General features: G+C 41.9%; 1 protein-coding gene across 1 annotated transcript; it reads right to left on the bottom strand.

Annotated features, from left to right (window-relative positions):
- Positions 1–1,003: 1,003 nt before the first annotated feature.
- On the bottom strand, positions 1,004–21,242 carry evplb (envoplakin b). Its single transcript, XM_028599096.1, has 22 exons — positions 21,011–21,242; positions 15,807–15,906; positions 14,940–15,094; positions 14,624–14,747; positions 14,391–14,522; positions 13,868–13,909; positions 13,565–13,726; positions 12,212–12,319; positions 11,972–12,067; positions 11,759–11,869; positions 10,929–11,075; positions 9,689–9,843; positions 8,818–8,915; positions 8,510–8,682; positions 7,251–7,429; positions 7,016–7,154; positions 6,395–6,588; positions 5,750–5,900; positions 5,565–5,648; positions 5,335–5,469; positions 5,116–5,208; positions 1,004–5,001 (listed from the first exon to the last, which is right to left on the bottom strand). Exons 1-22 carry the CDS (start codon positions 21,034–21,036, stop codon positions 1,396–1,398), a joined length of 6,210 nt encoding a protein of 2,069 aa, XP_028454897.1. The 5' UTR covers positions 21,037–21,242; the 3' UTR covers positions 1,004–1,395.
- Between the last annotated feature and the right edge of the window lie 5,202 nt (positions 21,243–26,444).

The raw sequence follows: 26,444 nt of genomic DNA, 5'->3' as shown, positions 1-26,444 counted from the left end.
GTCACTTTTGATAAGAGGACACATCGGTGTTTGTATATACAGTTTTTATACATAAAGGAAATATTTCCAATCATTTGTCTGCAGCTCATTCTGTTAAAAAAACGGCGTGAAAAATCATACCGTGAACTTAAAATCGTGAATTGTATCGAAAAGCGAGTTTAGGTCCCTAGAAACTAGAGAAAAATAATCCAGAACTTGATTCCAGCCTCCAACAAGAAAGGAAGAAAAATATAAAGACAGTATGAGGCCACACAGGTTTTGTCAATACAGCATCATGTTTACTTTTAGTGAGATGACACACCCATCAGGGAACATCCTTCAACCCCCCCCCCCCCCCCCCATTGCAGAGTGGAGCCACTTCAACCTTCAGACAGGCCCATGTGCAGTAATCCCACAAAATCCTTCCAGTCACCAGATAATCTGTCAGGCAGACATCCCAGTTGAGAGGCCACATATTCCCACATCAACACCATTTACTGTAACCTCCACTGTGGGGTCTGATGACCACTATCACCTTATAATCCTTGGATTACTCCGGGAAAAATGGATTTTAGACCTTTGTTTACATTTCTTGTAATCTGTAACCTTAATCCTTTATTTCCAAGCATGACTCACCGGGGTTCACGACAAGTGTATATTAAATACAGCTTTTTAGATACAGTAAAGCGAGTTGTTTCTGGAAATGCGATGACGTGTCATGATAAATTGTATATCCCTCACATAATATTATTAGCAAGACTAAGAGTCTAGACATGCGAGCAGCTCTGTGAGGCTCTACTTAAGCACAGCAGTGCTTGAGCTAAATGCTAACATTAGCATGCTAACATGCTGCATTTTAGCAGGTAAATCGTTTACCAATTTCAACATTTTAGTTTAGCATTAGCATTATAACGCTTGCTAATTAGCACTAAAAACAAAGCATAATTGCTGTTTACATGGCTAAAAAAGCAGAGGTCAGAATGAAGGCCTTCATATGATCGTCAACATTGTTACACCCCAAGGTTTGTCTAGTTTCTGAACTTAAATTTCTTAACACACATACATTCTAATGATTCAGTTGTTGGTATTTTAAATAAAAAGACAGAAAAATGAATGTGAGGCTTGTGGAATTTAATAGGCACTTAGGAAGGATTTAGCTTGAGAGTGCTGAAAAAACTGTAAAATTGACCATATAAAACAAACATTACCCTCATTTTAACAGTAGGCCCAAAAATAGTACTGAAAAAAGCAGATCCACACTTACAGTTTCACCAAAAATGTAGTTTCCCCCCCCCAGTGTTTTTGAAAAGTTTACAAATATTAAATTTTTATCTTTACGTGGATTAGTTAGTTAGCGTTATCACACACCCTTTAGCACCAGTGGCTGCGCCAAATAAAACATCTTAAACTCCACCTCTAGACTCTAGAGGCGCTGAAACGATAGTTTGAGTACGATGGGGCATTTGCAGCATCAGTGGAGGCTGCAGGAAGCAGCAGGAGCCCCGTGCTGATGTCTCTCTTACACCGATCCATCGCCTGCTTGTACGATATCTTCTCTTTAGTGATGGGGTCTACTAGCTCTTTTGTGTGGGAGGCCTCATCTTTCAGCTGATCGGCTGTTGTGCTGTCAATAATATTACTGGCGAGAGCTTCTTTGATAGTGAGGCGGCCTGCTTTAGCGGGATTCACAAACCCACCGGTCAGGTACTGCGCCTCCATGTACCTCCTGGCATTTTCTTGATGAATATACCCTTTCATCGCAGCCTGTCCCACTGCGAGACGGTCTTTGGTCACAGGGTCCTCAACACCAGTAAAGGCCTTCTGGGCATTCAAAAGCTTGTACATGTCGTTTGAGTCAATGAGGCCGCGTTCAGCTGCCTTGTGGACAGAGAGTTTGTCCTTTTTGCTGAGATCGACGATTCCCCCAGATGCTGCTTGTGCCTCCAGCAGCTTCAGAGCTGTGTCGGCGTCAATTAGTTTGCGGGTCAGGGCACTTCGTACAGACATGCGACTCTCAGTGGTGGTGTCTAAAATACCAGAGATGGGGAAATGCTCATCACCTACTGAAGCACTGAGGTTGCTCAAACTGCCAGCACTGCGGCTGGTCAAACTGCCAGCACCGAGGTTGGTCAAACTGCCAGCACCGAGGTTGGTCAAACTGCCAGCATTGAGGTTGGTCAAACTGCCGGCAGTGTAGCTGTCCAAGTTGCCACTGTAGTGAGTGTTGAGGCTGGGGTATGAAGACCTCATGGAGGGCGGCATGGAGTTCAAGGGAGAGCTTGGGAAGGGTTTGGTGGGTGATCTTGGAACTGTTATTGGAGGAACAAAGGGCTTTTTGGTTTCCCCTACAACCATGAGGGCAAACTCAGAAATGGACATTTTCCCTTCCTTGTAGCGTGTCACGTCATACTGGGTCAAGCGACCATTCTTCAGAGCATCCTTGACAGAGAACTGTTTGCCACTTTTGCGATCCTGCAGGATTGTTGTGTCCCCGTCTGGACCGGTTGAAGTGATTTCCTCCCAGTCGCATTCCAACTCCGATAGTTTAATGTAGTGGTTGCGATCAATTATTCCCTGCACGTAGGCATCATAGGGAGACATGTCTCTACCGGTTTCTGGGTCCAGGATGGTGATCTTGGTGGAAAGATTTGTCTCCCTGGTGTGAGTTTCAGAATGGTCCTCTTTCTTGACGTTATTCTGCAGCTCCATGATGAGTGTATTCCTCTCGTGTATTTTGTCTTTTTCGTTGAGGATTTCTCTCTCCAGCCGTTGTATTTCAGAGGATGTCTTAAGACTTCTCTGTCGTACAATCTGGGTCATCTCACTCATCTGCTTGGACTTTTGCTGGAAGGTTATGCTGATTTCCTGTCTTTGAGACTCTAGCATTTTGAGCTGTCGGAGATTATCCTCCTTCTCTCTCTGCAGAGCATCTCTGTTGGCGACGAGAGTGGTCCCCTCCTGAGAAGACACAGACTTCGTTGTCTGCATGTGAGTCATTCTGATGTGGATGTTCTGAACCTTTTCCTCCTGGTTACGTCGGAGATTTCTCTCCTGCGTCACGAGCTCTCTTAGATGCTCCCTTTCAGCCTCCACTGCCGGGTCTTTCTCTACACGAACAACTTCTCTGTAAACCACCTTCTCAATTGACTTCTCCTTTTGCAGAATCTCCAACCTGAGCTGTAGGTTGCGGATTTCTCTCTGTAGACGGCCAATATTGGTGCCCTCAGTCTCCAAGTCGACACGTATACCATCAGTAAGTTTTTCCAGCTTAGGGTCCCTCTCCACTTTCAGGATCTCCTCGATGACAATCTTCTCCTCAACAGGTGGTGGAGTGTTTTCCAGTTCAATAATGCGCGATTTGATCTGCCTGAGCTCTGACTCTACTTGAATCTTCCTCTGACGATCGTCCGCCTGAGCCAAGGTATTCTCTTTGTCTTGGATCAGGGCTCTGAGCTGTCGGACCTCCATTTCAATCTTTCTGCGGGTTTTCATTTCATCGTCCAGGCTCTTGTTCAACTTCTCATGCTCCAGAACCTGCGTGGGGTCCCTCTGAAGACGCACCACTTCCTGCATGACAATCTTTTCCTCTGGCTTCTGCCTTTCCAGGAGAATGTATTGGTTCTGCAGGTCGTAGAGAACCTCCTCCACACTGCGGCGTTGTTGAATCTCTTCTCTTACGTTCCTCCGAAGTCTGTCCGCCTCTTTCTCAAGAAGAGGATCGTTCTCATATTTGATCAGCTCTTTAGTAACTAGCTTGGTCTCCACTTTGGATTTTTCAGCTTTCAGCTCGTCTCTTTCTTTACGTAGGTGGGTGAGCAGCTCCAGGGTGGTGTCATAGTTGACTAGCAGACGGGAGACTTGGTTGTTCAGCCTTTGCAATTCTCTGGTGACCTCGGGGCTTTTCTCTTCTTTGATGATCTCTTGGGTCACCTCCTTGTACTCCACTTTGGGTTTCTGAGTGCGCAGAGTAGTCAGAGTCGTTATAATTGTCTTGATTTCTTTCTCCAGGTCTGCACTGTTACGGCTGGTATCCTGCAGCTCTTTCCTCAGACGTACCAGCTCGACTTCTGTGTCAGGATCAACTCTGTAGATCTCATTGATAATCTCCTTGACTTCGACTTTAGACTTGAGCTTGTCCACCTCACCATAACGTAGCTGTAAGGTGGTCAGGTCCTTCATCAAGATAACATTCTCATCTTTCTCCTCCTCCAAGGCAATTCGTAGTTTCTTTGACTCTTCCAGCACTTCTGGATCTTGCTGTACTTGCTTCACCACCTTGGTGACTATCTTGGGTTGGATGGTGGGAATGACCCTCTCCAGCGTGTTTATCTGGCTCCTTGTGCTAAAAATTCGATCGTTGAGCAACTTGAATTGGGATTCCTCCTGGGTGATATCATTCTGGAACGTGAGAACAGCTTTCAGCATCTCTGGATCCTTTTCAAGCCTCACTACCTCTTTCTTAACAACCGTCTCCCTGATTTTTGGTTTCTGCTGAGACAGAACCGTGAGCTCAGTTTTCACATGAACTGACTCAGTATCTCTCGTTTGGAGCTCCAGTCGTATCCTCTGCATCTCATCTCTCATCTTGACGGCTTCTTTGTCAAGCTGCGGGTCTCTCTCGTATTCATACAGTAGCTTGGTCACCAGTTTTGGTTCAATTTTGGTCAGCTGTGTTTCTACTGTGATAATCTTCTCATTTATAATTTCTATCTCTGAAAGGGTTCTTGACTTCTTTAATGCTTCATCTTGTATCCGACTTTTCAGGGACACTATATCCGCCTCAAGTTTAGGGTCACGGTAGTATTGCACCACCTCTTTCTCCTCCAACCTCTCTACTCCTCTCCTACTCTTCAAAGACACAAACCTCTTACGGTATGTTTCCAGGTCTTTTTCAGCATGTAAGCGCCTGTCAACCTCCTCATTTAATTCCTTTTTCAGACTACCACTCTCCTCCAGGTCTTTCTTCTGGCTCTGTTGCTGCAGCTGCTGGTTGACCACCACCTGACTAACTTGCTCTTCATTCTGCACATGAAGAAAAGGATAAAGGAGATGGTAATTTTGAAGCAGGAAATGATTGGAATGATTCTACTATTACTTGGGTGTTGGGTGGGTTATTTTGATTCCATAATATCGTACCCTGGCCTTGATGTTCCTCGCCGTCTCCAACTGTCTGAGTAGCAGGTCATTTTCCGCAGACACCTGGGAGAAAAGGTTCAGTAGATCTTTCTCCTGTAGTAGAAGCAGAGGGCAAAATGAGTTTAGAGATTGAAGACTACAGCGAAACTTTTACAGAAAAGGAAGATAATTGTTGTGAGTTCTTGGTTGTCTTTAGGCGGATTTCTATAATAGATGTACCTTTCTCTGTACGGCCTGAGCCATAGTAGAAGTTTTACGTATCTTAAGGATTGGTTCATCATCATTGCCGTTGTCATCATCGTTATCGTCATCATTCAGACTGCTACGGTAAGTGTTTGACTTACTGTCATACTCCTGAAAGGAAATATATTTCAACATTGAAGGATTACTAACTGGAAGTGCATACCTAATCAACTGTAAATGAGAATAATCATATTTTCTGAACTCACATTCAAAACGCTTTGCAGATCACGGGAAAGATACTTGACTCGATCTAAATCACCCGATTTCTTCTTGATGTCCTCCACTACTCTCTAAAACAAGAAATGTAATCCCAAAACCGCACAGACTTGAGTTAGTTTGCATATAGAAGCTGGAGACAGGTTAATGCGTGTAAAGAAATACTTGCATTCACCTTCTGAGAGTTCTGCTTGGTTTTCATCTGCGCCACATCATCAGTAGGTTTGATCGTATTATTGGGCAAATTGACCAAGAAGAAATCCAGCGACTGAACAGCATTCTGGAAATCTTGGTTTTTACTGGTTCCTTCCTGTATGAGACAAGCCCTAAAGCAAAATATAAAAAACATTTCTCATCACTATAGAAATAGCACATAATATGCTTTTTCATCTTTTCTGACCTATAAATGTTGTTATAATGATGTATAGTCTAGAGGATGGATACCCGAACCGAGAGGATGGATATCGTGCCGGGTTTGGACAGATATTTATAAATGATGTTTGGGTTTGGGTCGGGCTCAGTCACATCAGCGCGATAGGGCCCTAAACATTTTAAATTTAAAGGGGGGTCAAGGGAGAGGAGGAACCAAAACTAAGCTTTCAGAGGAGCTGCAGAAAGTGCACAGATGAAGGTAAGAGTTTCCCAACTATCTACATAGTTTATTGTGCGGTGAATCAGGCAGGCTGCTCTATTGGAGTCCTGAATCAAAAACTAATATCAGAAAAGTAGTATAATTGCTGTTCTTTAAATAAAAACACATTTGTTGGGATGTAATAAACAAAAAACACACATACAGTTACAACAATGCTGTTTCACACACCTTTCCTGAAGCTGATTATTGACAGCCGTGTAACGGTTCTTCAGCTGTTTCACCTCGTTCTCCTGGCGGCGGATGTCAGGACAGTATTCATTGAAGCTCTGCTGCAATGAGCCGCATGACTGCCTTGTCAGGTCCAAGTCTCTGCCTAATTTAGTCAACTCATCCTTCTTTGAGGTGACATCCTGACGCAAAACCTGCTTGGCACAAGGAGAAAAAACACAGCGGGTTTGGATCTTTTGCTTTATCCGCTTATATAAGCCTATCCTGAAATTGTAAAATCTTTACAATGTCTGTTTTTTGTAAGTGAAGGCAAATTTACTGACATTATCCCCCACATACAGTATGTCAAGGCTCTGACAAAACTTTCATTTATAATTGCCAACGACGCCAATACAAGCCTGAATCATAGAGATGCTAATCCGAACTGGACTTATTTTATCACACACCCACTGTGTTTGTTGAAATATGCTAGGTAATTTGCAGTGGATTCTTTACTTGACGAATTACTGACATCGCACGGGATTAAGATCACAGACGATTTACTAGCTGTCCCCAGGTAATAATAAGTTCTGTGCGAATAGAGTTTTTGACTTGTTTTGATTGCATTATAAAGTACAACACCTGCAGCTGCTGGTTGCGACTCAGGAGGACTTTGGGTTGATCAAGAATGACGCCATCTTTAGCGAGTTTCTCCTCAAATCCAGAGACAATGCCTTCCACAGTCTGTTTCTGCTTCTCCAGGAACATGGAAGCTGTAGCTCTGGTTGAGAGAACCACAGAAGGTAATTATGAAAAAGAACTTTAAAAAACATGCTACTTGCCTATATTAAAAATCAGTTAAAGAAAAATGTCCTACTTTTTATTATAAAGATCGATGAGGGCGTTGAGGTCATTAATCTTGTTGTTGGCAGTGGTGAGTTTGAGGGGCAGTGTAGAGGCGCTGGGTCCCAGGGGTTTCTTGGCCAGAATAGGCTCCATCTCTCTCTGGACTGCTGACTTCTCTGACTCCAGCTTTCTCACAGTCTGAGCAGATTTCTGGAGGGCAAAGTCACAAGGTGTTACTGATCACAACAAGATAGACATGTTGGGCAGAGGTGCCCAAAAAGACCTTGTATTAAATTAATTTATCACTTGCAATATCAATTGGAGACATCAAGCCTGTCTTTGTTTTTCAAAAGTCTTTTAACATTAGGTTCCAGCTGACATGTTCACTACTGAATGTATAGATATAATTCCCTAATAGGTGTGAGAACTCGTGTCTGCCATTGAGAGTTATATTGTGGGCGAATGAGAAAAAATACAGAGCAATAATAGATTTTAACAGGTAAAAGATAAGCACAGTTCATAGTATATTTGTGTAGGTAGATAGAGTCTATATTGAATACCCTTTACCTGCCTTTTAGTAAGAGATATTGTAAATGACAAAAAAAAAGAAGTGATTTAATGTGACAAAAAACCAAACTATAAATGTAAAATAGCAATAAAACCAAGCTACAGTAAATCATAGTATTACACTACTTTGTGAGAAGATTAATGTAATGTACCACTGCCTTGATCAAGCCATCTTGACTGGCAAACTCAAAGCCAGTGACGTAAGCGCGGCTCACAGCACGTGAGGGAGAGCGGGAGGCAAAATTACGAATCCCACTATGGCCACGCCAAGACCCGCCCTACGAAGCAGCTCGATTGGTTGGGGTTAGGCATTTCACCTCGAGTGGTTAAAGTTAGGATAGCCGATTGGTCAGGGGATATAATGTGGTTACGTTACCTTGCGTTCTCATGGATGCCTGGCCAATAAATGCTATTGAAGGGCGGGTCTTGGCGTGGCCATAGTGGGATAAAATTTATGTACGTAATTTAATAGGGAAGTTTCACAGCACTGTGCTTTACATTGCTGTAAAACTCAGATTAAGTATTTTATAGCTACACAAAATGTATGTTTCAAAGTTATTAAGGTTAGGATTTTACAGCCCTTTTAAAATAAATAAGAGGAGAATAAGCATGAGCATGTCAAACGCCATGGCGGGCCAAACAAAGGGAGCCAAAATTGGGCAGACAAATAAGATAGTGAAACTGCAACCTATATTTTTAAAGCGTTATGTTGCTCATGTTCACCTCGTGCTCTTGCAGCCTGTTTGTCAGGTCCTGTGTGGGGTTGCGGTTGTCTAGCGGCGCTCTGAGTCGACTCAGGATTTCTTTTTCGCTCCGCTCCAGGGCTTCGTTGATCTTGTCCAATTTACTGGCGAGCTCCGCAGCTCTGGGATCCTCTGGAGCGCTTTGAACAGTGGCTGAGGAGGAGCAAAGACAACAACTCTACAATTAAAAGTTAGATAGGCCCAGATCTTCCATCAAAGACTCTCCTGTGGTCTTATAGCCAGAGAAAACAAAATAAGGGCGCCCTGTTCAGATGTCTTTCTTCTCACCTGCCTTCTGAGGGCGGTCAACCTCCATAATGGGGTTCTTCAGGGAGGCCATTAGTGCAGATCTACGGGTCTTCAAGTCCGTCAGCGCTCTCTCCAGACTGAACACACACAGTCACATAGACACCCAATGTTTCATTATTACACATCATCGGCTTTGTCACTAGTCGCAAAGATGAATCGATTAATTGTCAGCTATTAAATTAAATCGCAAACTATTTTGATAGTTGATTAATCAGTTTGAGTGAAAAATTCTCTGATTCCAGCTTCTTACATGTGAATATTTTCTAGTTTCTTCACTGCTCTATTAGTCCAGATTATATGCGAAAAGGATGTTCACAAGGTACAGTTCATCGTGTTGTATTTGGTATCACTGTAATCCTTGACCATCAAAACATAGGGGCAAACATCACCTATTCTGTGTTTGGTTCAGGAGATATGATGCAAAACACATCATTCGGTTATGGCGGAAAAGTAAAATGGATTGCGATGGCTCCCTTTCTGAAAATGTTCAGCACCCCAAACTGTACAAGTGTATCAATTTCCATGCTTTTATGAAAAAGTGAACATATCACCTCAAATGTGGCACATATCATCTATATGACAGTAAACTGAATATCCTTGGATTGAAGTGAACAAAACAAGACATTTGAGGATTTCATTTTGGGCTTAGGAAAACACTGATCAACATCTTTCACTATTTTCTGACTTTTCATAGACCAAAAAAACAAATTATGTAATCGTTAAAATATTTGACAGATTAAACAATGAATATAGTCCTTAGTTGCAGCCCAATTTGTCTCCGTTTGTTGTAATCACATAACTAAACAACGCAAGGAAAACATACTGTAGGTGGTGAGTTTGCACTCTGTACCTGTTTACTTTCTCCAGCGCCTCAGCATCAGGTGGAGGGACCATGAAACATGCCCCAGGGAGGGTTCTGGTCTTCCCACCGCTCGTCTGAAGCTCCCAGTTCATATTATCAGAGTTGGACTTTAGCGTTAGTGCCTCGCCACGCCTGACTGTGTTCTGAACCAGAGAAGATGATAAAGTAAAGATGATAACAGAAATAATCTTTTTTTTTTCAGCAAAGCAAACCACCTGTTGGCTGAAATCAAAATTCTGGATTTTTTTTTTTCTCTAGTTTCTAGGGATGTAACGATACACTCAACTCACGATTCGATACAATTCACGAAACGATTTTCTCGAGATTTGACAGAATGAGCTGCAGACTTATGACTGAAAAACATTCCTTTATTTCTATAAACTGTGCAAAACAACAAATGTGTCCTGTTATCAAAAGTGCACCTGAAATTGTATTTTATCTTAAATAATAAAAACATTTAATAAAAAATTATGAATCAGATTTTCTAAACAAATCCCACATCAAAATAACTAAATAAATAGAAAAAAATGTCTTCAAATAAATAAACTAAGATCACGTAGTGATGTCTGAAGTCAAACAAGCGAAATCTAAAGTAGATTACGCCCTGGGACGCTTAAAAAATATTTTTTTATCTCAACCGGTTGTAATCTTTACACATTTTGTCCATTTTTAACCGATTCACGATGCATCGGTACATCCCTATTACTTTGTTATGCTTTGCAATTTAATCACTTTAGTTAAAGCTATAGTGCGTAGTTTCTGTCGCCCCCATGAGGAATTCTAAGTAATGACAACACCACTGTTGTTGCATCCACATGATACAAGCCTTCCGAAATCGCATATCACCCCCACCCCTCCTCCATGCAGTTGCTAGTAGCCAAGGAGGACACGGAGGATTAAAAAGCCATGATGGACTCTTATGTTCACTCAAGTTTCTGTGCGCGAAAGTCACCGGACGACAAAAATTTCTAAACATAGCCATACTGAGAGATACAGAGAGAGTTGTGTGGAGCTGATAGTCGTAATTAGCTTTGGAGCAACTCATTTGGCAACGGCTTGAATGCAACGGACGTTCATTCATATCAAAATGTTACGCACTAACGCTTTAATTGAATGAGTTTCTTTGATCCTTTCAATTGGTGCATCTCTCAAATATTTGTCGTGACCGGAGAGCCAGGTTCTGACATGTTTTCATATCAAATCCTGTAAACGTCTGATCACAACCTACCTCTTCATCGGCCCAGTCACACAGAGACACTGCGGAGGTGGGTTTGGTGGGCGGGACCCGCCGTAACCGCAGAGGCACCACGTCGCTGCTGAGCTCCTTGAGGGCCGCCAGGCGCTGCTCATTCCTCTTTATTGCTGGTTCATCTCCCTTTGAATTATTATAATTATTATATAATGTTGAATTAAAACAGAAGCAACACGAACACACAAGTATAATGTGCTTTAACCCAAAATGTAGCATTTCTTTAATTCTAAACGATTAGAGACAGAACTGATTGTGCTGAGCAGGTTAAAGCAGATTTAAAGCCAGTTTGATCTGCAAACAGTAAAAAATTACTATTATTATTAAACCCCATTTGATTTAAATACACCTTATTGTTCTATTCATCAGGGGTGCAAACAACACAAGTAAAGCCGACATTGATATTGTTTGCAATCACTTTCCACACATCTTCATTGACTGCACTTGCCAACATGGAACAAACTATTATTCTATCAATATTTTGTTCTTATTTATTGTTCCCTTTTTAAACATCATACATATATGAGACTGTTTTAACCTTATCTTGAATGTTAATTGCTACTTGAGAAGTTAAAATAAAGCGTGGTTTGCAGAATAGCACATTCCTAAGTAAAATGTGTTGAGTGAGTATGCCTGTAATTAATCACATGATCACTTGAGAGTTGCTTTTACAGGTTCCTCCTACACTTAGCTGTAAGTATGACTCTTGATAAATTTGTCTTATTCTTTACGTGCGGCGAATAACTTTGCTGCTCTTCAAGACGTTCGTTAGCTGCTTAGAGACCATGACATAGGAAACCCAGTTGTACCTCCAGCGCCATCAGGACCTGAGGGTTGCTCTTCTTGGCCACCGACTTTGGGTCCATAGAGGAATTGAGCCTCTCCAGGGACTCGGACAACGTCTCTGCATCCAGCTGGAACTGCATTGGAGAAAAAAAAACAAGTTGTAGTGAACCGGTCCATTGAGAAGAAGGAATACTATCACAGTCAGTCACAGTGGTGTACGGTCAGAAGATCGCTACCTTCTTGTAGTCTTCGATGTTGTTCAGGTGTTTTTCCTGCGCCAGACACAAGTTGAGAAACGCTTGCCACTCAGACTGCACAGCATCTCTGTGTGCCTGACAAGAAACACACTCAATTCAATTAAAGTCAATTTCATCCATTCAGTTTATTCCACATGCCACTGTGTCAGGAACTATGATGATTCATCACAGTTATCACAGAGATATGTTTCTAATGTGGGAGATAGCAGACAGATGTACCTTCACTGTTGAGCTGCCAGGTTGTTTCATTTCAACAAGACGAGTGCCTTCCAGCTGCAGCTTGTTGACCTCACTCTCATGTGCTATCAGTCCGCTGTTTTTGAATTTCTGTATATAAGAAGAAACAACATAGAGTGAAAATGACGTAGTGTTTCAAGTACAGTATTCAAATTGCCCCAGCAGCTAAGCAGTTACTACCGTACTGGTTACACCAGTTGGGTCGCAACCTGCTCTTAGAGGATTATGCTCGAAGGCAAGCTGATAAACAAAGTTTTAATATTCTTCTCTCCAAAATATCTCCGCCCTGCACCTCCCATTGATCACAAGATGGCACAATAAAACCGGGAAATTAAAGGGGGATTTTGGTATTTTTCAAACTGGACCCTATTTTCCCATGCGCTGGTGTCTAAGTGACTAATGTGAACAAACATCTTTACAAACTGGTCCAGTACGGAGCGAGAACACTGTAACCGGCAGCCGCAAACTGGGCTGCAATTAACAACATTAAGGAAAGGATTCATACGGAGATGGGCCTTTTTGTTAAAGAGTAAGATCCTTTTTTGTTTAACATGAAACAGCCAAGAAATCACTATCGCCAAACCCACCAGACTCCATTTAAATAAACAAGACTTTTAGCATGTATAGAGCCAGCATATTTCCACAATGGGTGAATTAAGATATTTCAACCCAACCAGAGTGGTGATTGTTGGAACAGTGGAAAGACGAGCCAAGACGGCTTTTGGTAGTTCAATTTTGTGTCTGTTGACTTTGTAGGAAGTGTGTTTTACAATGATTAAACTACTCTTCTTTTTTAAGATTCATTTTTGGGCATTTTAGGCCTTTATTTGTATAGGACAGCTGAAGACATGAAGGGGGAGGGAGAGAGAGAGAGAGAGAGAGGGAGGGGAATGACATGCAGCAAAGGGCCGCAGGTCGGAGTCAAACCAATGGCCGCTGCTTCGAGGAGTAAACCTCTATATATGGGCGCGCGCTCTACCAGGTGAGCTACCCAGGTGGCCAGGATCTTACTTTTTAACAAAAATGTCTACCTCTGTAGCGATCCTTTCCATGATGTTGTCAGGTACTCGGGATAATAATCTGAGCCTGTCAGTGGCAAAACAGCACTTTTTGTGGATGTAAATTGAAGGTGCGCAATTGCCCATTTACGTTACATCGCTGCTTGTTTCGCTGCTGCCGACTTGCAGCGGTCTTGCTTGATTCTGGACCGATTTCGAAGACTGTTTTTCCCCCATCAGTCACTTGGTAAAATAGGGTCCAGGTTGAAAAATACCAAAGTTACCCTTTAAAAATGAGTCGATAATGACAACACGAAGACACACGCTGTCCCCTCACCTCATACTCCATGCTGACGCCTGAGGGGTCGACCATGCGATCACTCCAGTCTCTCTGGAGGATCCTCTCCTGCTGGCCTGACAGGTACACCAGCTCCTTATTGCAGCTGTGCAAGTACTCGTACAGAGAGGCCAGGTGGTTGCGTCTCTGTTGGGAGGCTTCCTGCAGAACACACATGCAAGATGCACACATTACGTATGCACATCCCTCTGAACTTAAATCAATGCCTTCAAACAACACAAGTCACACATCGAAGCCTTTTCAGAGTCAGCAAGTGCAACAAAAAAAAAAAAAAAAACTCACATAAAGTTTTGCATATTTCTCTTTGATGGCGGCGTACTGCTCCTGCGGACAAAGACGAAGAAGGAACAGGTGAATAATTCATCCCGCAGAGCAGTGGTGGAAGAAGTATTCAGATCCTTTACTTAAGTAAAAGTACTAATATCACACTGTAAAATACCCTGTTACAAGTTAAAGGCCTGCATTGAAAATGTTAGTACAGTAAAAGTATGTAAGTATCATCAGGAAAATGTACTTAAAGTATTAAAAGTAGAAGAACTCAATGCAGAAACATTCTCACATTTTAGAAAGTGGAAATTGTATTTTCTAAACTACATGTGTTTTGTGTGCTAAAATCTTAATTTGTAAAATAACTAAAGCTGTAACAGATGAATGTAGTGGAGTAAAAAGTACAATATTTCCCTCTGAAATGTACCACCTGAGTAGAAGTAGAAAGTGGAAAGAAAGTACAGTACTTGAGTATATGTACTTAGTCACGTTCCACCACTTCTGCAGCGTGGGTGTTATGTGTGTTTGGTGCTGTTACCTGTGAGGCGGTGGTGCTGGGCTCCAGCTGGGCTTTGTAGGCCTCGATTTGCTGGTGCAGAATGTTATGTGCTGCAATCTGCTTCTCTACGTCAGACAGGGTGGGGCCATATGCAGCTGCCTTTAGCTGGTTCTGTAAATCACAGCATTACGAAGCAGAACATTGTTCAACCTGGGACACCTAATAACCATGAAGATGTTAAGCTACTGAAACCAAAGTAGACTTTAACTGACCAGTTTTTCATCCAGCAGAGGGCCCCAGTCGATCTTTTGCTTCGGATCCAAAGTTAGCCCCTGGGAATACAGTTCCCTGTAGATGGCACAGTCCTTCACCCAGCGATCGTGGAGGTTTTTCACACTGAAAAAGGAGGAAGCAGACACACAAGTGTTTCAGTCATGGGTAAGTAGAGGGATGGGGAGCAGTAAGACGGAATGTGGAAATGAAGCTTTGTGGCATTCATGTTTCGATGGTATGCACACAGTGAGTTTAAGGTGTGTCTGTCGGCATGCATCACTGGGTTTGCGTGTCCGTGACACAGAATAAACTCACTCGTTCTCTATCTCGAGGGCCTGCGGGTGCTTCAGCCTCTTGGCCTTGTCCACGTCCATGAAGAGATTCTTCAGCAGCTCCTCAGCCTGCATCAGGCTGTCTGTGTTCTCCTTCTGGTGGATCAGGGGCTGTTTCTTCTCATCACGCTCGGTGTCCTTCAGGTGGGAAAAAAAAGAACGGTGTGCTTGTCAGAGTCAAACTTTTTTATCTCTAGGAGTTTAAAAAAACAAACAAAAAAAAACATCCCTGCTTTGACAATCACATGTTTCTGCTGAGTTTATCTTTTTTTTAAAGATTATTTTTTGGGCTTTTCCGCCTTTAATTGACAGGACAGCTAGGTGAGAAAGAGAGGGAAAGACATGCAGGAAAGCGTCACAAGTCGGACTTAAACCATGGACCTCTGCGTTGAGGCATAAGCCTCTCACTATACGTGCGCCTGCTCTACCCACTGAGCAAACCCGGCCAACTTCTGAGCTTATCCGATTAAAAAAAAAGCTTTGAATGCCCTTTTTTAAGTTGGGTTGGTGTTTTTGAATGGATTTATAGTGTCAAGTGCAGACTTGCTGATTAATGAATGACATGGTAATAGTTCTGGTGGTTTTCCTTCCAATGCTTGTATTAATACCACTTTATTTACATGGAGGGAAAGACTCCCTGCAATGTACTGTATGTTCAATAAAAATAAAGAAAAAAAAAGATTGAGCAAAACATATGGAAAAAAAAACAGGTGGTCATACTCTGTTGCATGCTTCACCCTCATAAAGATGACATAGTGTCGTGCATACTTTCTACTGGATCAAACTGATCCAGTAATGGTTTTAATATCAAATGAAGTCAGTGTCAATGTACTCAAGTCATAAGTCTTACCACAGACAGCAGCTCCTCTGTTGCCAGGATATTCTTCTCTACTTGGTCTGCACTCTTCTGCATGCGAGCGATCACCACAGCCAGGTCAGTGGCCTGACTCCTGGGTAAAAACACAGAGAGAAGATGGTCAAGATCCTCCAAACCAATGACATCGCTCATGTTTCTTGACATGACTTAAAGACATGAGGAAACAAGATGTATTTCTATTAAGCTAAATGTATTCTATTGGTTTTTCTCCTTTTATGCCCTCTCAAACATGTAAGATGTCCTTGTGTATAGTAAAAAGTAAGATATGCTCTTGTTACTGCGATTAAAATAACTTGTTTTTGTACTTGAATACCTAAATCAGCAAATCTACTCTCATGCTTACAACAAGTTTATGTTCTGTTGGGTGGTTCACTCTATATAGGCTCCAGATTTTAGAAGTTAATCAGCTGTTTTGTTTGTATGATTTTGATCTTTAAAGTAACTATTGCTGTCAAATAAATGTGGATTCACGAGTAGAATACTTCCCTCTGAAATGTAATGGAGTAGCATAAAAGTGCCTCAAAATTGCACTTAATTACAGTACTTGAGTAAATGTTCCTTCCAACCGCTGGTGTCGAAATGTAAAGTCGTATTAAAAGAGCAACTTCGGAGTGTTACTTTTAATTAACAATTAAAACACAGACAAACAGATTAGACAAAGTTTTTATCCAAAAGCCGTAACTGTACTTAACGCTACTCCGAGTATTAGTAAGGAATTGTACAGTGAATGTCTTGTATGTGTGGTATGTTGTGTTTTTGTGTCTTTACGAAAGCCTTTAAGCTTCCGTCTCTTTTTATATACTTTATAGGGACTTTTAGAGTTTGTTGTTTGCACTGATAGGACTGTATCCAATTTTGTTGTACATGTACAATGACAACAAAAACTCTTCTTCTATTCTTTTGCTCTTCGTGTAACGAAAAGCCACTGAAGTTAACGTTTCTGGTGGGAACATAAAACCCTCCGAGAGCACAAACTAACACGATTCCTTCACTGGCGTGTCACTCGTAAGTTATTCTCTGCAGACCTGTTAGGGCTCTCTTTGTTCTGTCGTTCCTACTCCGCTGTGATATGAAAGCCAACTATTTCTTCTGACACACCCAGATCCTGACCCATGGGACGCTTTTGTCCCCCGTCCCCTCCCATTGGCTCTCAGGAATGTTGTCTGTGTGTGACAGACATTCCTGCAGCCTTTCAGCTCTTATCAAATGAACAGCGGCACTAATTTCCAGTAGGGCTTTGACAGTTGTAGTCAGACATTATGGCTCGTATTAGGTGGAGTACCGGGGGTGGATTACTTCCTGCAGTCTTTTTATTACTCCCAGTGGTGAAATGTTACTAAGTACATTTAGTCAGCTACTAATTTGAGCTACATGTACTTTACTTGAGTATTTAATTATTTTCATGCCACATCATACTTCTAATCCACTACAAAGAAGGAAATGGTGAACTTTTTACTTCACTGCATTTATTTGAATGCTTTTGTTACAGTTACAGTTTTATATTAAGCATTTACACTAAACCATACAGCCTTCTTTTCTTAGTGTTAAACAGTTCCTTCAAATCATTTTCATAAACAAATACACAAATTGTACAGTGTCTGCATAACGTAGAAAAGATACCAGGGGAAATTACAGTCCACTCCCTTCTCCCCTCTCCCCCTCCCCCCCAACCTCCTCTAACAGCCGGTATACTTCAAATCACTTTACTTTGACACATTAGTCCTAGAATTAAAAGAAAAGATACAAGTGCTGGAAGCCAGGTTAAATAGCAAGAAGTGAGAGAATGGTAGAATAGAAAGTCAATACATAGATGAATAAGTAACTGATAGTGATCCCAAATTAAAATCATAGCAGGTAAGAGAAAAGGTCAATAAAAAAACACTACAGATTCAATTATATGACTGAAAATGATATTAGAGCGACCCAATGTGAAAACAGGGACAGGAGAGCGCTTCTTTATATTGACTTGAGATTCTGAAAGTGTTCCAGAGACAGCCCCCCACACCTTTTTGAATTTGTTGTTGCAGCCAGTGACCGAGTAGCAAATCTTTTCAAGGTTTAAACAGGACATAATGTCCCCCATACAGTTCTATAGTACAGATTTGTTTAGGTTATCGTGTCTTTAAAGGTGCACTATGAGTTCCTGCATGGTTTCAGCGTGATTTCATTTTTTTGTCTCCAATCGTAGGCATCTCTCCTTAATCCGCTAGCTACCTGCCCCCTGAACACACCGTGAAAAAGCCCGGTCTCGGGAGACAACACAGGGGTTGTAAACGTCAAACAAACACTAGGGGCACAGGCTGTTCACCAAAATACAACAAACCACGTTCTAGCTAATCACTGACAAGTGCAGAGTTGGTGAAAAATTAGTGTTTCAGAAAAAAAAAAAAAATATATATATATATATATATATATATATATATATATATATATATATATATATATGCACCAACCACCGAGGTAAATTCCTTGTGTTAGGCTACTTACTTGCAACAAATCCTATTCTAAATCTGATTTTGATTTGATTGATTTATGCAAAACACATGAAAACTTTACAAAATATGATGCTAGACTACCTAACAGTATAAACAAGTAGAGCTGAAGTCAATCAGTCGATTAATCCATGATCCAACTGACAGAAATAAACTATTTCGATGATTGTTTAAGTAAAAATTCAAAAAATGTTATTCCATTTGGTTCTAGCATCTAAAATGTAAGGTTTTGCTGCCATTCCTTTTAAAGGTCCCATGGCATGGACATTTCACTTTATGAGGTTTTTAAACATTAATATGAGTTCCCCCAGCCTGCCTATGGTCCCCCAGTGGCTAGAAATGGTGATGGCTCTAGTGGCTGTAATTCTGCACGAAGGTTGAATTTCGGGAAAGAGACTTCAGATACAGTATTAGGGGACCACTAAGGTCTATATAAAAGAGACTTCAGATACAGTATTAGGGGACCACTAAGGTCTATATAAAAGAGACTTCAGATACAGTATTAGGGGACCACTAAGGTCTATATAAAAGAGACTTCAGATACAGTATTAGGGGACCACTAAGGCCTATATAAAAGAGACTTCAGATACAGTATTAGGGGACCACTAAGGTCTATATAAAAGAGACTTCAGATACAGTATTAGGGGACCACTAAGGTCTATATAAAAGAGACTTCAGATACAGTATTAGGGGACCACTAAGGTCTATATAAAAGAGACTTCAGATACAGTATTAGGGGACCACTAAGGTCTATATAAAAGAGACTTCAGATACAGTATTAGGGGACCACTAAGGTCTATATAAAAGCATCCAAAAAGCAGCATGTCATGGGACCTTTAACTATTTAAATGATTATTATTATTTATTTTTTTAATAACTTTGAGGTCTGGACTATTTTGTAGGACAAAAGCAAGCATTCTGTAGGTGTAACTTTGGGCTCTGGGTAATTGTGATGGGTGCTTCCCGCGATTTTCTGAAGTTTTACAAACCAACCAAACAAATCAATCAATCAGGAGATTAATCCATAGTAAAAAAAAAAATAATTAGTTCAATATTTGCTCCATTTTAAACAACTACAGTACAGCAACGATTAAAATCTCTTTTATCTCTGCTGCAAAGGTCCCACATGTGGGTGACTTCATTCATGGCTGAGAGCTACGTCACAAACAAACAGAGCTGTTTCTTGCCATAATCATGAATACTCAAGCGTGTATATCAGGCGAGCTATTCACCACATTGTACACTCACTAACTGACTCACTCACTTCCCTTTAAACTCAAGTGTCACTGCGCCGATAGGATATAAGATAAGACAAACCGAGCTACAGCAGCAGAGAGACACTGCCCTGCCACTCCCTCAGCCATTCCTGTTTCCGTCAGAAACAATCTCGAGCCTTCGGCTGCCCGGCACGCCCGACTGGGAAGGAGCGCTAAAGTTCAACAGTATCTGCCCCCCCTAGGTGACATGTTGCACAGAAAGGAGATAAAACCCCTGCTTACTCAACATGAAAGGAGCAGGGTTGAGGTCACTCAATTTCAAACTCTCTCCACGTGCACACATTTATTGCAAAGTGTAACTTCATAAAACATGGCTGATCACTCCTCTATTTAAACAACCACTTATTCCACTGCATAGCAATGACAACAATCGGCACACTGTTGACATGTCGGCTTAATGAGTCAGAACACCGGCCTATCAAGTGGCACCAGAAATGAATTTAGTGAGTCAGTAAACTTAGGCGATACTCCCTTTGGGCAAAGATACAAGGTGGTGTGGTTAAGGTAAGTCAGGTGAGGTGACAGGAAGACAATCAATGAAGTATCCTCAACATGTATGGTAGTAACATAGTGGTGTTTGTCCTTTTGGGACAATGTGTCTGACTCTGAATAAAAGACCTATATATCCCCACGCATTCGTTAAATTGGAATTACACTGATCCTAGGCAAGAGCCAAATAAGACGATAAGATAAAGTCAAATACATTCATTTAATCAGTCAAGCATCAGAGTTTAAATGCACAGATCTGTGGGACCACAAGGCACACAGAGACCAAGTTTCCCTAGCAACAGACAAAAATCCGGTCCACGTATCTCTAGACTGTCAGACCTTGAGAGCCCCGATCTATTCTTCCCCTCATCTCTTATACTTTCTTTCTTGGGCCCCTCTTCTTCTTCCTGCCAGGGTTGGGGGGGCCCCCTGTATTATGTCTCGTCCTCAATTGTTATTATTACTCAATGTACTAACTATGTACTGAGACATTTTATGTCATTTTCTAAAGCTCCTCCTCTTTACTTTTCTTTTTAAGAATGAATGAAAGTCAGATATTTGTATTTAACACAAATAATGTCTATTAGGGGTCAGAGAGGTATTGTTTTCATATGGCATCTGACTCATGTGGCACACTGGCTGACTAACCGGGTTAACAAAACACTGTGCAAACATAAACAGGATCATGGTACCAAAAAAAAGGAGCCTGCATGCAGAATTTCAGGTCAGCTCTTCAGAAAGAAACACACAAGAGTGAGGCAGCGAAAGAGAGGAGAAAAGGGAAAGTCACGTAACACTACGAAACCTGACACACACACACACACACACACACACACACACACACACACACACACACGTACAGAGAGAGAGAGAGAGAGAGAGAGAGAGAGAGAGAGAGAGAGGAAAGTGTTTAACTCACTTGCTGATCTTTACAGGATTCGACATCTTGGGAGACCGCTTGTTCCAATCTTAGTCCGACTGTGTTTCTTCCAACTCCTCACTCTCTCCTCTCCTCTTTCCTCTCGCTCCTTCTTGTCTCTTGCGGCGTCTCCCACCAAGTTAAGGAGCGTCCACCTGTCTCAGCTCCACCCAGGCCGGCAGGTGTGTCATCATTGGACCGGGCGGACCTGTTACACACTCCTGGCGCTTCGCATTCCTCGCTTGACTTTATGTTCCTGGAGTTTTTTTTTTTACTTCGGTGCATTCCAGTAATTTTTCATTGGTCTGCTTTCTCAGAAATGTGTTTTTTTTAGTGCGTGATTAGGTGTTGAACCCTAAAAGAGACTAATTATTATCTTGACACCACCCTTTTAACACTAATCTTTAATCAGTTTATCTGCAGGTCTATCTACATCGACTGGATCTCTAAAAACTGAGTTTATCTACACCTCCGTGTTTTTTTTCTTACAGAATGGTCTCTGAACTGGATACAGCTACTGCTCTCTTATCAGCTCCATGTAATACAAGACATGGCAGCCAGGACGTTATAAAACACTCACTGTTTCCACATTGTGGTTAAAAAGTGGTATCATTATTAGCACTTGCTCTTATTGCCGTTAGATATCAGATGTGCTCCCTCCATTTCTGTTTTTAAATCTGGGCTAAAGACTCATTTTCACCCACTGGCCCTTTTCACCAAGTAAATCTGTTATCATGTTTATAATTTAGTATTTGTGAATTGCTGCTTGTTGTCACTGTTGGCATGTTTGCTTTGTGTTTTCATTCCACTTCTTGATGTTTTACATTTGAATGTACTTTTATACGGCACCGTAGTGCTTTTTTGTACAGCACTTTGGTCAGCTTAAGCTGAAATAAACTTGACTTGTTCATTAAGACATGACAAGCAATTTTAGATTTGCATGTGTACTTTATCCCTGTTTGTTGGTAGAAGCTTACATAACAACAACAACAATGGTCTATCAGAAGAATATGACTAAAAACAGTAAAGGGGAGAGTATGGAATCTTATCGAGTGGGTTATGATAAGATGTGCACAGCATCAGAAAAGTAAGGTGCAGTAGTTGATCAGGTTATAACAGTGAGAAGGTTGAACTTGTTTAACACACACTTAATAACACAATAAACTTGCTAAGGCTATCATTAGGGAGTAAGGAGATCCAGAAATGCTTGTTACTAACCTAGCTCTGGGGAGTTTACTCCCCGGAGTCCTTATGTTTCTTTTTCCCAGCATATTTCCTTGGATTAGGATGGCTCCAAGATCTTGGTTGCAGCTGTCGCCGTGGTCCTGCTGCACTACACCCTGCTACGCTCTGTGGTGCCCTGCTGAACCCTGCTGAGCCCTGCTGAACCTTGCTGAGCCCTGCTGAACCCTGCTGAACCCTGCTGAGCCCTGCTGAACCCTGCTGTGCCCTGCTGAGCCCTGCTGAACCCTGCTGAGCCCTGCTGAGCCCTGCTGAACCCTTCTGTGCCCTGCTGAACCCTGCTGAGCCCTGCTGAACCCTTCTGTGCCCTGTTGAACCCTGCTGAACCCTGCTGAGCCCTGCTGAACCCTGCTGAACCCTGCTGAGCCCTGCTGAACCCTGCTGAGCCCTGCTGAACCCTGCTGAGCCCTGCTGAACCCTGCTTAACCCTGCTGAGCCCTGCTGAACCCTGCTGCGTCCAGCTACGCTCTGCTGTGCCATGCTACATCCTGTGAAGCCCTGCAGTGCCCTGCTGTGACATGAACTACTACGACTACCATTTTGTAGTCACTGTTCCATTATCTTTATTGTGACTGTTATTGCCACTGTTCATCACACCCCCAACCGGCACCGTCAGACACCTCCCACCAAGAGCCTGGGTCTGTCCCAGGTTTCTTCCTATAAGGGAGTTTTTCCTTGCCACTGTCGCACTGTCTTGGGGGAATTACTGTAATTGTTGGGACTTTATAAATTATAGAGTGTGGTCTACACCTACTCTATCTGTAAAGTGTCTCGAGATAACTCTTGTTATGATTTGATACTATAAATAAAATTGAAGTGAATTGAATATCAGCGTTTTTTTGGCTAATGCAGCAGAGCCCTAATTAATTCATAATTCAGTGGACTTATAATCATTCTGTAACCTCAAGGATTGGTCCACCTGACATGCCCAGAGTACCGATGGTTATCAGACACACACCCAGTGAAATTGCCTCTGTGGTACACAAGTAAGCTGATAACAAAGGTCTAGACTGTAAAACTCCAGCGCATGCAAAAGTATCTCATGTGCGGGTGTAATGTGTTGTTATTGTGAGCACAAAACGCATTTGCACAGTGATGTGGGTGGGTGGGAGTCAGACGCACCTCTGATCGTACTAGAGTCGAACAATGGGACTTCTTTACGCCTCGAGGGAAGAAAATGGTTCAGCATGCTGCTCCGTCTCATACCTGCAGTGGGTGTGTCTGACGCACGCCCAGAGCAGTTACTACTCAAACCAACACACACATACCTGAGGGAGGGAGGGAGGGAGGGATTAAAAACAAGGAAACGAAAGATAGAAGGAGTGAGTGACAGGAAAAGGGAGTGATGATTGAGAAGGCAACACAAGAGTCTCACATGGCCTTGATCTGCATCCCTAGCAGTAAGCTATTTAAAGCGGATATTATATATTTTTTCTTTACAATAACATGTATCAAATGGCAGTGTGGAAGGGGTTATCCGTAACAAATAAAAGAATTATTTCCAAAATCTGAATCCCACCTCTGCTTTACAGAGCTTTATAGAGACTTCCAGCTCATTGTTTTGATAATTAGGCCCGTTTTGGTTCAAACTCACCGCTTATTCCTAAACTTCACCAATTAGATTGTATCACTGGTGTAGTCTAATGTATTGTAGTGGGTATACAGTTCTGTATAGTGGAGCACTTAGCGGCTTAGGAGCCAGATATTAGCAGTTGGTGAGGACCAAACAGAGCTAAAAGAAGAGTAAACTTTGAACTTACATTTGCCAGGTGGACACCAACAGACTCCAGATGAATGGTGTTGCTCCATATTTGCCAGATGTGTAAATAAGCAACTGTTTGCTCAGAATATCAACTTAAAGGTGATGAAAGTCAATGTTAAGATCACAACTTGTTTCCGCTGCCCCCAAAGGGCAAATAAAACGACGGAAGTCAGTTATTGCATGTTTAATAATTAACTGACGTTAAAATGTGTCAACATTCATTGTTAGCCATACTTAATGTAAAGTGCATACTAAACCAGGTCAACTTTTGAAAGAGTTGATATTTTAAAAGGTCCAGGCTAGGCCAGCTGCATTGAGATGGGGAGGGGTTGGACACAATGTAACCCCTCTCCTACTCACAAAAACAACAACAAACTAAAGTTGGTATAACACTTCTCTAGTACTATTTAGGCTTCACAAATGTGGTATTAATAAAGGAAGGGTTTTAAATCATGTGGTACAGGTGTTCATGGTATTGTGTCCACCCCTGTACTTCAATCAGGCACGACCCTCCAGTTCCAATTCCACGTTGTGCAATCCATCTGAGATAAGCACCTTTACTTCCACCTGTTTGCCCTTCCATTTAGTAAATCACAAAACCTGTTTCACTTTGGTTCCTTTATTTCACAATGTAAAGTAAGTAATAACAATAATTTAAATAGTTTATACTTTTTATTGATCCCCAGTGGGGAAATTACAATTTACACTCTTGTTTGTTAGAACACACTGGCCTGGTCCTACCAGACTCTGGTACATTTCATTGGTACAGAGAGTCTGAGATAAGACTCATATACATCACAACTGCACTGAATGCACCTTGCACAATAGGTTTATCTTCATCCTATCATTACTAGTTAAACAGTTGTACATTTTTGCTCCCCAACTTGCACATTAAGTTTATCTATATCTATTGAAACAGTTGTACATTTTATTTCCAAATTGTATATATTTTAAATATTGCTCGTGTAGTATTCATTTATTATTTCATGTATATTGTTTCCTATTATTTAATGTATACTCTGTATGTGTGCTGTGTGTCTGATATTTTTGCTGTTGCAATACCGTTATTTTCCTTTTTTTTTTTGGGATCAATAAAAAAATCGATCTAAAACTATTGGATCTGCCCAGAGCCACTCTGGATCTGCCGTAACCAATCGCTAACGTTTGGTCGTGACGTTGGCTTAGCATCGCTAGCGTTAGCCTTAGCCAACTCCTTCACCGCTAACGGAGCAAGCTGGAAAATCTAACTGTTCCCGAACCCTGTGGGGAGGAGGGCCACAACATCATGGCCACCAACACAACTCAGCAAAGATTGTTTTTGCTCGGGCTTTAACTTTACACAAGTAAGTAAGTAAGTGGGTAAGTGAGTGAGTAAGTAAATTAAATGTTTTAAACATGACAAGCAACCTAGGCCAACATTTAATTATTTACATGTACAGTGGGGGAAATAAGTATTTGACCCCTTGCTGATTTTGCAGGTTTGCCCACTTACAAAGAATGCAAAAATCTACAATTTTAATCATACGTACATTCTAACAGTGAAAGACAGAATCCCAAAGAAAATTCCAGAAAATCACATCATATGAATTTATTAAAATTGATAACCATCTGATGAGGAAAAACAAGTATTTGACCCCCTGGACAAACAGCAAGTATTCTGGCTCCTACAAGCCAGTTAGTCTTTCTTTAAGACACAGCCCCAATCCGAACCAATTATCTACATCAAATACACCTGCCTCCCCTCGTTACCTGTATAAAAGACACTTGTCAACACCCAAACAACCAGCATCCAAGATCACCACCATGGGCAAGACCAAAGAGCTTTCTACGGACATCAGGGACAAGATTGTTGATCTGCACAAGGCTGGGATGGGCTACAAGAGAATCGGAAAGCAACTTGGAGAGAAAAGATCAACTGTCAGTGCAGTTATCAGGAAATGGAAGAAGCACCACACCACCGCCAACCTCCCTCGGTCTGGGCCTCCACACAAGATCTTGCCTCGTGGGGTGTCCCTGATAATGCGAATGGTGAGGAATCATCCCAAAACCACAAGGGGGGAACTGATGAATCAACTGAAGGCAGCTGGGACCACAGTTACAAAAGAAACGGTTGGTAACACACTACGCCGTCATGGATTGAAATCCTGCTGCGCACGCAAGGTCCCCCTGCTCAAGAAGAAACATGTACAGGCCCGCATGAAGTTCGCCATTCACCACCTGGACGACTCAGAAGAGGCCTGGAAGAAGGTGATGTGGTCAGATGAGACCAAAATAGAACTTTTTGGCCTCAACTCAACTCGTCGTGTTTGGAGGGCAAAGAACACCGAGTACAACCCAAAGAACACCATCCCCACCGTCAAGCATGGTGGTGGCAACATCATGCTTTGGGGGTGCTTTTCAGCCAAGGGGACGGGACAACTCCATCGTATT

Source organism: Perca flavescens, chromosome 15 (genome assembly GCF_004354835.1).
Source record: "Perca flavescens isolate YP-PL-M2 chromosome 15, PFLA_1.0, whole genome shotgun sequence".
Classification (NCBI taxonomy): domain Eukaryota; kingdom Metazoa; phylum Chordata; class Actinopteri; order Perciformes; family Percidae; genus Perca; species Perca flavescens.
This window is presented reverse-complemented; position numbering and strand designations above follow the sequence as displayed.

What these genes read in the sequence shown, in the direction of transcription:
- evplb (XM_028599096.1), bottom strand. Translation starts at nt 21,036, where the DNA reads ATGTCGAATCCTGTAAAGATCAGCAA. An exon ending in CAGAGGAGCTGCTGTCTGTG is followed by an intron (nt 15,095 to 15,806) that starts GTAAGACTTATG and finishes TCCCACCTGAAG; the next exon opens with GACACCGAGCGTGATGAGAA. An exon ending in CCAAGCAGAACTCTCAGAAG is followed by an intron (nt 5,649 to 5,749) that starts GTGAATGCAAGT and finishes TTCTTGTTTTAG; the next exon opens with AGAGTAGTGGAGGACATCAA.